This window comes from Simochromis diagramma, unplaced genomic scaffold, assembly GCF_900408965.1.
Source record: "Simochromis diagramma unplaced genomic scaffold, fSimDia1.1 OVJJ01000510.1, whole genome shotgun sequence".
NCBI classification, from domain to species: domain Eukaryota; kingdom Metazoa; phylum Chordata; class Actinopteri; order Cichliformes; family Cichlidae; genus Simochromis; species Simochromis diagramma.
The window spans coordinates 1,292,466-1,310,879 of NW_024387326.1; the positions used below are offsets into that span (position 1 = coordinate 1,292,466).

The 18,414-nt window shown below is 39.1% G+C and overlaps 1 protein-coding gene across 1 annotated transcript; it reads left to right on the forward strand.

Annotated features, from left to right (window-relative positions):
- The first annotated feature begins 13,865 nt into the window (after positions 1 to 13,865).
- Positions 13,866 to 15,474, forward strand: rasd4 (rasd family member 4). The gene has a single exon (XM_040006203.1). The coding sequence runs from the start codon at positions 14,019 to 14,021 to the stop codon at positions 14,643 to 14,645; it is 627 nt and encodes a 208-aa protein (XP_039862137.1). The 5' UTR covers positions 13,866 to 14,018; the 3' UTR covers positions 14,646 to 15,474.
- The last annotated feature ends 2,940 nt before the right edge of the window (positions 15,475 to 18,414 follow it).

Below are 18,414 nucleotides of genomic sequence, written 5' to 3' on the forward strand. Positions count from 1 at the left end.
TTCTTTTCATACACTCAGAAGTTTGATCTAATATTTTTTTTCTTTTTATCATGAGCAAACTTAATAAAATCTGAGATTTTTCCAATGGCACTTTGATTTCATGAAAACTTTTGACACTTTAAAACAACACAACGGAAGCACTGAAGCATTTACAGAATTTGACCATTTTTTGCAGGTCATTTCCCCATCGTAAACAGAATAAACTATTCAACTGTGATGTTTACATTCAATGGCCACTTCATTAGGTACACCTGGGTTGGCCCTATAGCTCTCAAAGTGCCTATATATCCGTCAGTATAGAGCAAAGTAAGGTGCTGGAAAGATTCCTCAGAGATTTGGGTCCACATTGATATGATAGCATCACACAGTTGGTACAGATTTGCACATCCATGATTTGACTCTCCTGTTCTACCACATCTCACGGGTGCTGTAATTAATTGAGATCTGGTGACTGTGGGGACCATTTTAATACAATGAACTCACTGTCATGTTCAAAATCACTCTTTGAGATGATTTGGTCATTAAGGGATGGCCAGCAACAAAATGCTATGGTGTTTATATGATGCTCAGTTGGTGCTAAAGGGCCAACTGTAACCCACACCATTACACCACTAGGCAGAATGGATACATGCTTCCATCTTTACATCAGATGCTGACCCTACCATCCAAATATAAAGCAAAAATCAAAACTAGTCAGACCAGGAAACATTTTTCAGTTTTTTACTGTCCAATTGTGGTGAGCCAGAACCCAAATGTAACCTCAGCTTCTGGTCTTAGCTGACAGAAATAGCCCCCAGTTTCCTCAAGGTTAAACATGTTGTGCACTCGTGGATGCTCTTCTACATACCACCAAGGTATGGTTTTTCAAAGTCAATTAAATAATCTTTATTTCACATTGTAATTCTCAAATTGAACTTTGGGTTGTCTTGACCATGTCTAAATCCAATCAGTTGCTGCCATGTGATTGGCTGATTTGATATTTGCATTAACAAGAATTTAAACATGTTTACCTAATAGTGTCCAGTTTCCCTAATTATAGAGAAATTTTGTGACAAAACAAATTATGCATTTTTAAATTTTACTTCATTATCATAAAATTGTGACTTAAAACTAGAAACAAAAAAATGGCAGTAATGGTAGAACCTTTATCTATTTGAGTCATGCTGATGCAAATACCACCAAGGTCACTCAATGCTTGGAGTTATCAGTACTCAAAGAATGAAGTCACCTTGAAGAAGGCCTTGGGAGGCACAATGCAAATGCAGGGCTTTCTAAAAAAAACTGATGAGACAACATGTTTATCTTTCACGCTGTAGAATGTGCTTAGAGACTGGAAGAATCTTACATCGGTGTAGTGATTCACGGTAGTTCCCAATGAGATTTATTATTCAACATTTCCCCCAACATAGCTTGTTGCATAAGACACTAATGGATAACTGGTGAGCGGGTCATTGATGTCATTTCAAATTTGCATAGTGTTTAGTTAGATAGCACATAACCCTGACTGAAGGATGTATATCACCAGAGGGAGACAGAAAAAATATCTGATTGCAAAAACAAAAGCTTGGCTCACAAAAGCGCCTACTGTCCACAGATGCTAATAATCAGCTGGAGAATTTTAACCTTGATTATATAACAGATTCACAGTTTTTTGGGGTATGCTTTTCAGTCCTATAAAATCTCTATAAACTCTTAACCTGCTGTTTGAACTGTATAGCTGTCAGCGTCGCTATGCTCATGTGTCCGCAGTAAACTCTTCTAACAAAATGTTTGGAGTTCAATAAACTCATTTTGTCTTCTATGTGATGTTATCGAACAAGACAGGAGAGTCGTGCTTTCGGCTGCACCAGCACTCCTGCTGGTTTAAACCACAGCAAGTAGAAGTCAGCAGAATAAAAACCTCCGCATGCAGTTCTGTATTCTGTCTGTGCAAAGAATAAATGAAAGGTTGCTTGTTCACCTTTCACAGGAAATAAAGTTTAGATGAAACATGTATATATGCACACTGACTCCACCAGAATCACAAATAGACAGTTGAGAAACCTGCCCTTAGTTTTATGTGATAATACATAAAGATGAATTTGAAGATTCTCCAGCATTCACTCACACGGCATTCAGTGGTGGCCTATGTGCAGTACCAATACAAGAAATTAATTCCCCTTGCGGTGTAACATCCTGATAGATCTAAAGGTCAAGTGCTTCTTTGTGCAACATTTCCAGAGCTTCCCATATCTATTCTGACTCATTTTTATTGCTTCTTCTATATGGCTTCTGCTGGTAAACTGTAAGCACTGCCCGTGCTTTCAAGGATTGTACATTTAGATAAAGGTTTCACAAGCAGCAAGAGAGAATAAAAGGTAAGCTCTTCTCTGTGTGCGCATGTAAATACATTAGAACGGGGATCTCAGAATCGTATAGCTCACCCTCATCCTGAGTGGGCCGGACTACTGGACTACATTTAATAACTGAGATGTCATAATATAAAAAAGGTCTTTTTGGGACACAAGTAGCTGTCAATCAACTGCAATTCATGGAACACAAAATACATCACAGTTGCAAAGAGTTAAATTACTGACTGCATTAAATGAAAGATGTGAAAAGCTAATAATGCGGAACGTTTTCAAAGGTTTTTGTTAGATTGAGAAGAAGAGAAGATTTTGAGTTTAGTAAATACAGAAACTAGGCTGAGAAGCCCGACTGTAACCACAGAAGAGAAATCCAACATCTGGTGAACTTTTCTTTAATTTATCCCCATGACAACTTCAAAATCACACTCACAACTCGAATTTTCACATTTAAAGAAAAGGGTAGCAGCAATGTGAGGGGCTGACCTGGTTAAGAAGAAAGACTCAGTTATAGTTTTGATTACAACCTTGGTACTAGTTATTTTGTATTTTTGTACAGCACTTACATAAAAAACAGACAAATGGGGGCTTTATTTAAAATTCAAAAATAAGTCACTCAAAATTTAACTGAATAATAATAATGGTCCCTTAAAAAAGGCCAAGTAAACAGAGCTCAAGTCATAATGCCAACTTAACATAATCAAACTGTGCGTTGTGCATGTCCCAGCTAATGCTTCATAAACATAGCTTGGTTTTGTTAACGTCTGAGTTTCTAATAAGCAGCAGAATAAATCAGAAATATGACGTCGAAAAATTTTAATAACCATCCAGACAACATTTGATTATATGAAAAACGTGTAAAATGTAAAGCAGCAGCATATGCTATTTTTATACATATATCTTCAGTGGGACATACATATATATATTTCACATAGCATGTGAAGCTGATTTAACTCCATCTTCCCTCTGAACAACTTAATTTAGCATTTTGCAAATTTCATTAAATTTAGATTTCATATGTTTCCATGAACCAGAGACAAAACTCAAAAGACAGGTGGAGGACTCCCTTGAATGTGAAAGTCTCATATTTATATTGGGAACCTAATTATCTTTTTTTAAATGAATTATTTTCTGGCTTTGAGACCTCAGGACATATTTCACTTTCAATCCTGTGTTTAATTAAATTTATCACTTTATTAATAACTGAAACTGAAATTAGTTTTGGACTTGCAGCACTAATGAAAAGGTCATGTAGCTTAGAGCTTAATTATCCCACACCATTGTTTAAAAAATAATAATAAATTAAATCCATAGTTGTCAGAGAGTAGTTTCTAGCAATTTCTATCAGTAATGCGGGAGCTTAATAATGCTTTTCACAAAGATCAGTTTTCTAATCTTCTCCCTGGTGTTTTAATGATCTACTCTTAGTTTATAAAAAATCTTATGCATTTTTTGAAGCATAAATATATTTCTCTGCTCGAATATCAGTTATTTCCATATCTTTTGTATTACATATTACTATTCAGAAATCCTTAAAATGGCACATCAATCTTTCCTAGTTACATTCCAAATTTATAAATATGTTAATATTTCCAAAGTTGTTTCAGCAACAAATCTCTTTTTTCAGTTTATGGGCAATGTAAGCTTCAAGTTTTATCATACTGTAAACTAGATTTAATGGTTACACTAGATTAATGGGTTTTAACCTTTAATGGCCACTTGAGGCTCCAAAAGGAGTCAAATCTCAAATAAAAAAGTTTGCAGGACTAAAAAGCATGTGATCTGATCGATGGTGCCGGAGGCGTGGCCACCTTGATCATCAGGCGTTCCAACACAGGCAGCTGTCGGGGACTCACCTCCTGCACTGTGTTTGTGGTGGTGGCGTTGTTTGATCCTTTTTTTTTTTTTTTTTTTTTATCTATGGTACGATCGTTATAGTAAAATGACCATAAACTCAAGTCAAGCCTATAGTCCTGTAAAGGACCAGAAGTCTTTTTGCAACCCCAGATCTTACCACTGATGGGCTTCAAATATAATTCAGGTGTAGCGCACTTCTACATTGGCTTCATTTTCCAAACCCATATATTTCCATATTTTATACTGTGTTTGCACGCCACCCCAGTATGAAACATACCGACACATTAAAATTAGCCGTAACAGCAGAAGAACAAATTCTGAACATGCATCATTGAGAGACGTGAAGGTGAAACTTTCAAAAGATCATTGATCAAAGCACATTCCTTTACAGCTCTCTACACGCTGAACGTGACAGAGGTCAATAGTTTCAGGCCTGATTGAATACCAAGCTTTTACGACCCTTTCATTAGGCGGACACTTAAAAGACTCACATGGTTTGTCGCTCAAGTCAATCTGGTTTGAGAGAGAAACCATTAGAAGACGTGGCCTGCTGTTTATGTTTTAAACTGATCTCCTGAAAACACTGAAGTGAGTCAAGGTTTATAAATAGCATTAGTTTAAGTGACCTCTTTATTTGACATTAGCAGAGAATCACAGCTAAAATGGAGAAGCTCTGCAACTGTTGCTGCAACCACCACTAAGAAGCTTCACCTAAAACAACCCCACATACACTCTATGAGCAGCATTTTAAAGAAAGCTGAATAAAGTTTGAAATGAGAAACTGGGTCAGGAATACATAAACATTTACAGCAGCAAATATCAAGCATAAACAAAACTGCCTTCACACACCAGGGCGCTCAGAGGAGAAAAGAAATCGATGCAGATTCTGAAAATAATTGCACACTTTGACTCGGAGGTCACTCTAATGCGATATTCTGAAGTTTCAATAAATCTAGTTATTTTCTTCCCTCTGGGTCTCCAGTGCCTACTGGCAGAGCATATAGTAGTTTCTGGCTAAAAAAGTAACACATATTTAAAAATATATATATAATATTTCCAGAGGTTTCAAGGAGGTGTTGTTTAATATAGCAGCTACTCAAAACTCAACACTTTTCATCAAGTGCTGAATCCTGAAACCTCCAGCGAGAAACCTGCACACAATCCTTCAAATTAAAAAGATGATTGCCGCAGATGGTCTTCTGATGCTTTGGACACAAGGGACAAAAAAAGGCTTAGGAGCTCATAACCTCACAGTACTGAGCACAGAGGAGCATGTCTGAAAAGGTCTTGGCTTATGAAATCTCTCTAAATCTCATTCTGAGATCGTGTTACCACCCTTTTAGTTAACTCGTTAAAGTCAAATGTGGGCCACCGACTCGCACCTGTTTAATCAGATTAAAAATTCTGTAATTCCTCAATAACCTCCATTACTGTGAACTTAGAGTTATTTAACTTTTTAATAGTTATTCTTTAAATAACAATGAATAATCTTTGCTGAACGGTTATTAATGGCATTGTGATCCATTTTCACCCACTGTTTGGATATTTACTGAACTTGATGTGTTTATAATTTTGTAAATTATGCATTATAAAAGGTGAAACTGATTTCCACTGTGAATTTGCAATTTTAATGGCTGCTTCAGTTTAGCCACCAAAACTTATACTTGGACGTTTTAACAAAAGAATATCATTTGGCTTAAAATACAACCGTTCACATGTTGTAAAATGACACACAAATGATATGCACTGCAATAAATTGCTCTTATATGAAGCATCTGCGGTGAAAGTGGCATTGGTGACAGGTGCTCCATGGCTCCGTTGCCAAAGGATACCTTGTGTGTGTCTCTGAGATATCAGCGGCTTCAGCAAAGCTCCAGGGTTTGATGCATTGGGAATGAAAACAGGGACAATGATCAGTAATGATAGCTTTATTAGAAAACAACAATCATATCCAGCGATCAATGTAAAGACTTAAAATAATATAAAGTAAAGTGCTTTGAGTGCTAATGTCATTAGAATGTAACTGTTATTGTCTTGGTGCAGTACATACAGTACAGGGTGGGCCATTTATATGGATACACCGTAATAACATGGGAATGGTTGGTGATATTAAAGTCCTGTTCGTGGCACATTAGTATATGTGAGGGGGCAAACTCCTCAAGATGGGTGGTGACCATGGTGGCCATTTAGAAGTCGGCCATCTTGGATACAACTTTTGTTTTTCCAATAGGAAGAGGGCCATGTGACACATCAAACTTATTGGTAATGTCACAAGAAAAACAATGGTGTGCTTGGTTTCAATGTAACTTTATTCTTTCATAAGTTATTTACAAGTTTTTCTTTGTTCACAGCCATTGACATGTCGAAGAGGTTAACACGTGAGGAGCGGATCGAAATTGTGTTGATATCTGGTGAACGCAGTAACTGGGTCATTGCAGCAGATTTCAATGCAAGACACCCTACGAGACCACCCATCTCCCATGCTACAGTTAGCAAACTGCTTGCTAAGTTTCGTGAAACTGGTCGAACATCCCTTCGGCGGAAATTAGCTACTCACAAATGGCACCCTTACAAACTCCAGCTACTGCAGCATCTCAACGAGGATGACCCAGATCCGCGCACAGAATTTGCAGAATGGGCAAAACACAAACTGGAACAGGACCCTCAGTTCACGCAGAAGATTTTGTTCAGTGATGAGGCAAACTTTTATGTGAATGGTGAAGTTGACAAACAAAACCACCGCTATTGGTCTGACACTAACCCACATTGGATGGATCCCTCCAAGACTGTTGGAACAACAAAAGTGATGGTTTGGTGTGGTATATGGGGTACAACGATAGTGGGTCCAATCTTCATCAATGGAAACCTCAAGGCCACTGGATATTTGAAATTGCTACATGATGATGTGTTTCCCTCTTTATGCACTGAAGCTGGCACGTTCCCTGAGTTTTTCCAGCAAGATGGTGCACCACCACATTATGGGTGCCAGGTCCGAGCATTCCTAGATGAACAGTTTCCTGGAAAGTGGATTGGTCGTCGTGGGCCAGTTGAATGGCCCCCAAGGTCTCCCGATCTGACCCCTTAGACTTTTATCTTTGGGGTCATCTGAAGGCAATTGTCTATGGTGTGAAGATACGAGATGTGCAGCACCTGAAACTACGGATACTGGATGCCTGTGCTGGCATTTCTCCTGCGGTGTTGCTATCAGTGTGTGAAGAGTGGGAGAAGAGGGTTGCATTGACAATCCAACACAATGGGCAGCACATTGAACACATTTTATAAGTGGTCAGAAACTTGTAAATAACTCATGAAAGAATAAAGTTACGTTGAAACCAAGCACACCATTGTTTTTCTTGTGACATTACCAATACATTTGATGTGTCACATGGCCCTCCTCCTATTGAAAAAACAAAAGTTGTATCCAAGATGGCCAACTTCTAAATGGCGACCATGGTCACCACCCATCTTGAGGAGTTTGCCCCCTCACATATACTAATGTGCCACAAACAGGACTTTAATATCACCAACCATTCCCATGTTATTACACAGCAAAATCTCCAGTGTTAAATTAACACTGGAGAGTGTCTATATGGGTCCACACCTCTGAGTGTTAAATACAACACTGTTGAGTGTTAAATTAACACTTTTGACAGTGTTATATGTTTAAAGGTAACCTAGTCAGTTTTGAAGATTAACAATGGCTAACACTGAGCAGTGCTGATTTTCTAACACTGGAATATTTCTAACATTTTGAGTTATTTTCCAGTGTTAAAAAATCAGCACTGCTCAGTGTTAGCCATTGTTAATCTTCAAAACTGACTAGGTTACTTTTAAACATATAACACTGTCAAAAGTGTTAATTTAACACTCAACAGTGTTGTATTTAACACTCAGAGGTGTGGACCCATATAGACACTCTCCAGTGTTAATTTAACACTGGAGATTTTGCTGTGTACAGTGTATCCATATAAATGGCCCACCCTGTACAATCCTTAGCACACAATATAATCCTTAAATGATTCTATAATTCTATATTTCTAAGTTTAATTTGCATATTAACATTTTTCTGAATATGCAGAATTTTCATATACTACCTGTAACATTATTCTTACAAAGAAACTTGGCTATTTTCTCAGGAGAGTGGCAGGTATTTCTGGGCAATATCTCTATATGGATTTTATTGTTATCATTATTTTTATTAATTAATCTTTAAAAAAAAAAGCCTGAGTCACTGCTTACAAACAAATTCAGAGAATAACTGAAGACAGCTGTCCTCTGTTGTCATCTTCAATCAGAGGGACTAAATTGCAAAATTATGATTTTTTTTCCCACATATAATGTTTTTTATATTTCTCTTTATTATGTGCCTTATGACTGTAACATGAACAGTTTGTGAGCTTACTCAATATAAAAAGCACAGCGGGCATTAAATGTACTCATCAGCTCACTCCCTGTTGTCCAGCTGCCTTCACCTTTCAGTGCTGAAGGTTGCGTAACGAAATCCCAGCACACCCAGTCCAAATGTTATTAGCTGTTTCTCAGGATGTTCAAAGATTTGTTGTTGAGTGCATGCAAACACATATTACACACACACACATGCACGCTTGTGTGGATGCCTGCCATCCAGTGGGTTTTTGTAATGCTCACTCAGCCTTGCAGACATCTGATGCATACAAAGGCTCACCTTCAATTACTGCTAACCTTGGCGGGAGAGGCATAACTGCCATTGGTGCCTTGGCTGATGTTGAAAAAGAACAATCAAAGCGGCACTGACTAATTCCTAGAAAGTATGAGTGATTCAGAGAAAAAAAGCATTAACTGGATGATATTTTAGATATATCCATGTACAGTAGAAAAATCATAATGATATAGATGAGAGCTTTTGCCTCATGGTAAACAATAATTGCTCAGTTGCTGAGCAGACCTGCTGCTACGGCGAGATATAATGAGACCGCTCGCCATTTGGTATGTTGCTTCTTCCCCTTCCACCACCGCACCTTTCATAATCCAGGACATGATGTTCCAGAGTCAAAGGACAGTCAGAGGACCTGTAGCCAAAGTTAAAATCCCAAAAGCCACTGAATGAAAAAGATGGATTAAGAGAATGATGAGGTGGAGGTTGGTGTATGTTTTCTGTTCTTTTTGCTGGAATATGTGAACGGTAAAGACGTGTCTGCAATCTGCTGTAAATAAGGTGATCCAGAAAAATTTAGGAACAAATTAAGACAAGGGAGACTGATCGTGCTGTCCTGGAACAATAAAAAATGAATATGCATCTATGCTCTGAAAAAGCTTTTGATTTTAAAATAATTCAGATATGGTCATATTAGGTAAGTATCCATCAAAAAATGCTCTGTCAGATCACTCCATTGCCCTGGTCATTATGCATGTGTGACGCTCTCTTTTGTTTCAGATGGATGATGGAGCAGTATGTGCGACCAACCCTTTGTGTTACCTGTATGTCAGTGTATGTGTTTGTTTAAAAAAAATAATGACACAGTGCATCAATGTTGAAGCCCTGAAAGAAACTGGTCTGAACAATTGTACAGTTCCTGCACACAAAAACTAAACCATAAAAGCTTTAAAAAAGCTGGACTGCTATTACAATCATCCTGGATATCGATCAACTTCTTCTGCAGAGAGGATCTTATCCCTCAGGTTCCCTCAGGAATTCCAACTCTACAAAAAACTGCGGGTGGTGCCAACAGATCAAATGGTGCCACTCTGCAGGAAATAAAGAACTGATTTACCTGCCCGTACTTCATACTTATAGTGGAAACACTCTTAAGTTCACACAGTATTTCAAGGAGGTCTGGAGATCTTGATTGGACCATTGCAGCACCTTGATTGTTTTCTTTTTCAGATATTCTGTTGCAGATTTGTTCCTGTGCTTGGAATCATTGTCCTGTTGCATGAGTCAATTCCAGCCAAGCTTTAGCTGTCAGACCGATGGCCTCACATTTGATTTTAGGAGACTTTGATATACAGAAATCTGAATAGTCAGCTGAGTGACTGCAAGGTGCCCTGTTCCCGTGGGTGCAGAACAAGCCCAAATCATCACCCCTCCACCACCATGCTTAACTCTGGACCTCATACCAACTGTTAAGTACCAATAGGGAATAAGTAGCACAGACACAAAAAAATGTGCTAACATTCGGCCTCGTGACCTACAGCTACCTTTTACCTTTGGGTATACAGCACTGGAGTTATATGACTTTGGTTTAGTACCACGGATGAATGTACTATGAAGGCACATCTTCTTCAGAGACTGGATGATTTGGTATGAGGTATTTGTGCTGATATGCTGTGTTTAGTTTTTGCAACCTTGTCTGCCCAAAGGACATCGCCATATATCTTTTATTTTGTGTATTTCGTCTGTATAGGATAAGAGCATGCTAATCAGATTATCCCAGTGCCTGACTGGGATTGATGTGGCAAGTCTAAAGCATTCAGATCATTGGCTTCAACCTGAGGATTGCACCCTATATATGGAGACAAGATGACCGCCACCTGCTGAGGATAATTTGCCTCCCTTTCACTCAGCCAGCCATAATGGTGGTTATGTAATTGGAAGTTTGATCTGTGTTTAGAAGGAAGTAAGTAGGGGTGAGCTACTATTTTTTTTTCTAGGTGTTCCTTATGTTTTTGTTAGACTAAGGAGGTAAGCTGTTGAAGTTTGGTTTGCTACATTTGCACAGGTTGGCTGAGCTTGTGTTAAATGGTGCAATTTATATATATCATTTTGGCCTTAGCTCACCCTGATGTTATCTTACACTCCTCTGTTTGTGAATTCACTGAACAATAAATAAAGTTGTTCTTTTTTTCAGCTACATCAGCATCTATATCGTTGCTCACATCTAAATTTATATTGGCTCTTACTACGAGCAGTTTTTTGGTACAGGTTCTGGCATGAAGTGCAAACTTTGCAACTGTAAGTACAGACTACGTACAGAGTACGTGCGTATCCAGCAATGGCACTGGACCAGTGTAGTGTGACAAGGAAACATCCTGTGAAACATGACAGTTTGAGTGTTTGACTGATGGGCGTGTCAATATGACACACCCTGCTGAACTAACAGTTAGAAATAAACAGATAGGCATTAGATATATTATGTACCTTATGCAACTATTATATTATATTACTTATGCAACTGAATTAATGCTCCTGATACCTTTCTCAAAAACTGTTTTGGAAGTTAGGGGGACATTGGGTAACATCGCTCTAAACTGTAACCTTCATTTTGCTTTGGACAGTAAAGGCAGACATGCTGGGCAAACCACAGTTACATGTCAAAATAAGGGTTTTTTTCTTCTTCTTCTTTTATAGCTGAATAATATCGGAGTAACCAGTGTACAAAAATCAGAGTTGCTTAACAGAACACCAGATCCTGTGACCATATGAAAGGCCATGTGCTCAAAAAACAAATTGTTCCTTCCACTGTGACAGTCAGTCAACAGAAACCAACGCCTCCAGGTGACCACCAGCTCAATGCTACATCACTGCTGGTGCTGCTACTATTCTCACATCTGTATCTAACATCCGAGAAGCCTGGAATGGATGTTTAAAAAAGCAAACAAAAGTAAATCATATCTAAAAATGGATCACGCTGAAGAAAAACAGACCAAAATAAAGTTACTGTTCACGGTCAAGACTATAAATAAAAACTACACTAACTTCCCCAGCTGGTTTGAACTCTCGAATTTAGCATTTTATCAATATTTTGTTTTTTTTAAGCTAGAAATGATCAAAGCTGCCAAAACAAAGTTATGCATCCACAGAATGGAAAAGCCCAAAGACCAAAGCTATTTTTGCACCAATACTCACCAATGAAGTGAAAACCTGAGCAGAGAGAGACATTGCATTCCATCTTTAGAGAAATATGATCAATATGGACATCTAGTCTAAATGTAGCATCCCTAATGAATAAAAGTAAGATCATAAACTGTACTTTAAAAGTATTACAGTTAATATTTATTGCAAAAGAGAAAACGGTGACAGTGTGCTTGTTTTATTTCCTGAATTAGCCAGTATATTACTGGTTATTAACATTCCCCTTTAAGTAGAGTGCAGTATGCATTAAAATCATGATGTAAAATCAGTAAACTCAAAAATGACATGAATTGACAATTTATTTTGGATATTTAGAGTGAATTACACAATCCACATATTCTTTTTCAGTCATTCTGTTGTGCATTTGCTGCTGTGCTTGTGATCATTGTCCTGTTTATGTCCTAATTAGAGTCAACCTTTAGCTGTCAGAATCCTTACAATTGAGTTTATGGTCAAAGCCCATTTCATCACACTTCCACTACCGTGCTTCACAGTTGAAATGCAGTGTTTGCACTGATATGCTGCACTTGATTTTCTCCAAATATGCCACTTTGCATGTATAAACATCTCCAGTTTCCTCTCATGTTTCCCAAAGAAATTTCTCCAGAAGTCTTGCAGTTTGTTCAGATACAACTTTACAAGCCTTAGGACTTTTGGCAACGTTTCCAAACAAGCCAAAATTGTTCAATCTTTTTCTAACTGTCCTGTCATGAGCTTCGACATTTAAAATGCTAACTGAGGCCTGTAGAGTCTGAGATGTAGCTTTTGGGGTTTTTTACTATTTCTCTGAGCGTTCCACAGTCTGACCTTGTGGTTAATTTGCTGGGACATTCACTTCTGGGAAGATTGTGTTAACAGACAACTGAACGCACTAGACTGGCACACTGTGAAAATTATGCCTTTATAGAGGTGCTCACGCTTGCAGATTATCAGTTAATGATGTGCACTTCATTATCACCAACTGGCTGCTAGTTAATTCTTTATACTGCTTATTTTGGAAGCAGTAAGGTTGTACTGAATGCCACAGAATCCTGTGACTACTTTCTTTTTCTTATACCAGTAAATTTAAATTACAATACTTCAGTGAGGACAAATAAAGTCAAACAGTGTTTATTTACAGTGATTTATATTTTTCATCATTGCTCTGTTCTGAGATCTGTGAAGAAGATAAAAGACCATCAGTACTGAACAAAGCAGTGATCAGGTACAATAGATGTGAATAAGTCAGTCACAATATTAGAAGGACAAAAATGGGTTGCAAAACAGCTTGCATGTGCACAGCAACTTTTAGCAGGCTAAAACAATTTAAACATTATGCTCCATATGAGACTTGCCTATTAGACATAGAAAGCTGATCTGTCAGGACTGTGGCTGATATCGACTTTGTAGTTGCCTAAATGAACTCTAGAAGGCAGACCAAAAGCCTTAAATATTTTTTCTGATTCTGGTGCTACAACAACTGAGTATTAAGTCTTTTATGTTAGAAGAAAAATTCCACTTGAGTGTGAACAATTTATAGTATAAACTCTTTTACAACAAACTTTTAGCAAAAGATGAAAATGATTAACCTCCTTGCTGCAAAGGGAAGTATTATTTTTCAGATAAACAGATGTGTTGAGATATTTGATGTTGAGCCAGCAGTCAGGAATGCTTTCTGCACTGCACACAAAAACTCTCAGTGAAAGCCTCAGTATCACCTTTTTTTTCTCTTACTGGACTTGATTTACGTGTATCTCTGATTGGCTGGTGCAGGTTCAAGATGGAGACACTGCTCCCTGCTGATTGGCTGGGAGCAGAAGGGGGCAGGCAATGTGTGTAAATAAATGAGCAGTGTAGCCTCACAGGCAGACTCACATGCCAACCACTTCCCTCTTCATCATTGCCATCAAAACACCTTCCAGGCTAAGGATCCACAGCCAAAGAGGAGAAGAATAGAGGGGTGAAAAAAGGCAAATTCTTCCTGTTACACGAAGAAGCACATCAAGATGTCTATTGAAGTGAAAGAGAAGACAGAGGTGCGTCTGGTGTTTTTGGGAGCAGGTGGAGTGGGAAAGACAGCCCTCATCCAACGTTTCCTCAAAGATACCTTTGAGCCAAAGCATCGGCGTACAGTGGAGGAGCTCCACAGGAAAGAATATGAGGTGGGGGGTGTCAAAGTCACTATCAACATCATGGACACCAGTGGCAGCTACTCCTTCCCTGCCATGCGCAGGCTCTCCATCCAGAACAGTGATGCCTTCGCTCTGGTCTACGCTGTGGATGACCCTGACTCTCTGAAGGCAGTCAAGAGTCTGCGGGATGAGATCCTAGAGATCAAAGAGGACAAGTACACACCGATTGTGGTGATAGGGAACAAGATTGATCGTAACAATGAGCGGCAGGTGTCCAGCGAGGACGTGGAGTCCACTGTGGAGTTGGACTGGAACCACAGCTTCTTGGAGTCTTCAGCCAAAGACAACATCAATGTCCTGGAAGCTTTCAGGGAGCTGCTCCAGCAGGCCAATCTTCCTAGTCGGCTCAGTCCAGCACTGTGCCGGAGGCGGGAAACCTTCCCCAAAGACAGCAACAAACGACCTCCTATGAACAAAACCAACAGCTGCCTCCTCTCATAGCGATATTGAGATGCACAAAGGACAAAGAGAGACTGGGGGGCAGAAAACTGTTGTAAATAGATTGAAAGTTCCTCGTTTGCAAGGGTCAGATTTGGACAGAAGCAAAACAAGAAATGCTGTTATACATCTTAAGCTTCATGTGAGACACTGAGTCAGTAAAATATTTGTCCATCAGTCTTGTAAGCACTGCAGTTAGCCCCACAGAGGCACTGACAGCACAGAGATGCTGCAGCGAGGACCAACATGTGATGATGTAAACAAATACGACCTTAAAGACAGTGTGGAATGTGGCTGAGCTCGAAAATACTTACTGTGAATGTTAAAAATGTAAGATATGGTGACAGTGCAGAGCTCATTTTACATACAAATATATGATAATGTTTGATTTGGGGCCTTTATGTTACTGCTGTTAAAAGAAAGTGCAATAACTGTGAAACCATATAAATGCAAAAGTGTTTTTGTGTCTGCATATGTCAGTTTTATGAATCAAGTGAACAACTAAGGACAAATTTAAACTCTTTTTCTTGTGAATGCTTGTGCAACCTGTTCTACAGCTCTTAGAAGATTGTTTGCAAAACCGCTAACATTTAAATACACAGAGCACATTCACTGCTGGTTCTCTCTACTTTGATGTTTATTTATGTGAGTTTGTCTTAAAGAATAGCTGACAGAAGTGCATTGCAAATCTGAGCATAAAGGGTTTTTTTGTTTTTCTTTTCTTATTAATGTGGTATTTTCTATTTATTGTGACACCACAAAGAGCCACAAAGGCATGTTCGATGTATTTATTCAGTGCTTATTTCAAGTTAAATAAAAGATTTGAATTTAATCCTGTCTATCCCGACTATTTTATCTTGTTTACCGCTGTGACTTTGTTATTTGACAGAGCAGCAGAGCAGACAAACAGGAACGGTATGAAAGTTACTGTATAACTAGGGGAAGTTTTCACAGTCATAAGTGAAAAGTTATGAATCTAAAAAAAGAAAAAAAAATTAAAGTCTAACACGTGAAAACAGGTGACCATTAAATAAATAAAACAACTTTATTTTGTATGTCCTTAAAAAGGTTCACACTGCACAGACCTCCTATACTGTTTCTCTTATAATAAGAATTCAAATCAATTCAACATCAATCCATCAATTTTCTTCTGCTGTCCTGATTCAGGGTCTGGGTCTCTTTATTCCAACCAAACTGGTGGGGTGAGACTGTCTAGTCTGTTGGCCCAGTTATCACAGGGCTAATGGTGCAGAGACAGCCACTGCCACTCACATTCACACCTACAGAAACTTTGACCTAACATGCAAATTTTAGTACTGTAGGAGGAAAGCCCAGTTGCCCAGACACTACTTCCTGTTGCACGCTTCAATGCATTTGTGGCAAAACTTAGAGACAAACTATACCTCCCTTCTAGAGAATGGGGCTGGTCTAACCAGATCTGTAAAGGTTTTTTCATTTGTTTTTTTGTTTTTTATAAGACGGAAATGTAAAAAAAAACCCTGCTGAATCACCCAACTGACATGTCTTACAGTTTGTTCCTAAGACCCTAGAAAAGTTATGTTGGTACTGAGTGGATTAAATCAACTAATAGGATCGCTTGGTTGGTCTTTAACACAATCTCAATGGCACAAGCTCTGTTTTGTGCTGCATTGCCCTCTGGTGGTGCACTTGGTGATGTGTGCATTGTTTGATGACTTCACTTTATTAGGTACACATTGTGAGTACTGGTTTGTACCCCCTTTCGCCTCGAGAACAGCTTCGTGGCGCAGATTCAACAAGGTGCTGGAAACATTCCTCTGAGACATGACAACATCACATAGTTGCTGCAGGTTTCCCATAGGTGATCTATTGGATTGAGCTCTGGTGACTGTGGAGGTCATTTGAATACAGGGAAGTCTAAGGAGCTTGGAAAGAAAAGCGTCTGGACTTCTTTGAGTTGCTTGAAGACGTTTCACCTCTCATCCGAGAAGCTTCTTCAGTTCTAAGGGTCAAATGGTGGAGAGTCCCAGATTTAAACCCAGTGGGAGTTTCCCCCCAAAGAGGGACAAAGGACCCCCTGATGATCCTCTACGTAATCACATGAGCCAAGGTGAGAAAGCGGGTGTGGCTCACACCTTGGCTCCTTAGACTACGATGACCTGGATGACTGAGAACCTTCACAGACATGAATACAGGGAACCTATCGTCATGTGCAAGAACCAGTTTGAGATCATGATAGTTTTATAACAAGGTCTGTTTTCCTGTTGGAAGCATCTGTCAGAAGATGGGCGCACAGTGGTCACAGGTAGGCCGTGGCGTTTCAGCTATGCCGAAATATGGCAAGAAACCTTTACACCACCATGAACTGTGCCAAATCTAGCCTTATTTCATAACTGACAGGATGGCACTAGTGTGGTCTTCTGCTCCTGTAGCCCATCTGCTTCAAGGTTTGACATGTTGCACGCTCAGTGATGCCCTTATGCACACCTTGTTACTGTTCCCTTCCTATCAGCTCGAGGCAGCTCGAACTTCCTATCAGCTCGAGGCAGCTCCAGGCAGTCTGGCCATTTTCCTCTGACGTGTGGCATTAAGGTATTTTGCACCCAGAGAACTGCCGCGTGCTGGATATTTGATGTTTCTTGGACCATTCTTTGTAAAGTCAAGAGATGCTGCACAGGAAAATCTCAGACCAGCCCGTTGAACATAAAAAACAATTCTTAACCCTGTTCAAACTTCAGCAGGTCATCTTGAGTTAATGCCACGTCACTGTCTGATTAGATATTTGTGTTAATGAGGAGTTGAACAGAGACACCACTGACTATGTCTCCAAAACCTCCTAAAGTGCAAAATGAAATCTAGTTACTAATTTTATTATCTGAAGTAAAATTAGTTACTGAGATTAAATCTGGATGAGTAATGTCTCATGTTTTGTTTAGCTGGATTTTGTGTCTACTGTGTATACTGAAACATGCGACAAAAGTTGATAAAGAGGTTTTCATTCCAACCAAACTGGTGGGGTGAGACTAAAATCTGATCTACTGCTTCAAGAAATTCACATGATGATTTGACTAAAGAGCTTACTCCAGATGGTTCTCTATCTAATTCTCCACTCTTAACAATGGCAGCAATGACAGGACAAAGTTGCCTAATAAAGCATGATAAAGTATCATGCTATTTAATGTTCACTTTTCATGTTCTCTAAAAGAACTTCATACACATTGTTAGCATTTCCTGACTGTTAAAAGGCAACACAGGCTTAGAGAAAGAGACAAAAAGGTGCACTTCCTTTTTCCAAAAATGCTCAGATAAGGTACATTGTTTCCTCAGAATGAGACAAGGAAGTGATCTGTAATTATCACATCTTTAGTTCCTCTTAGTGCCTTGTTTAAACTCACAGCTGCCTTCAGCTGCTCCACTGAGATTCACAAAACCATCTTTCTCAGCACATGGACGAAGACCCGGGAGGGGGGACCCCTGCCTTTTAAAACTCAGGTGCGATTTAAACCTCTTTGCTTAGGTTGCTGGCAGAGCACAGGGATCAGTTGTAGATAAGGGTAAAGGAAATGCAAACTACTCAGATAAGATTACTGCTACTATAGCAACAAGTAGAAAAGTCTGATTTGTGAGTATGACCTCTGAAATCCCTACACTGCCTGGCAAAGTGTTTGTCTCTGCTCCTAGACTTGGTCCAAGCTCCTCAGTGCTGTTTACATACCTGAGAAGTTTTGAACAAGTATAGGATCTCTGACGTCCACATCAGGTGTTTTTAAGGAAGCGGTAAGACCTAATGGCA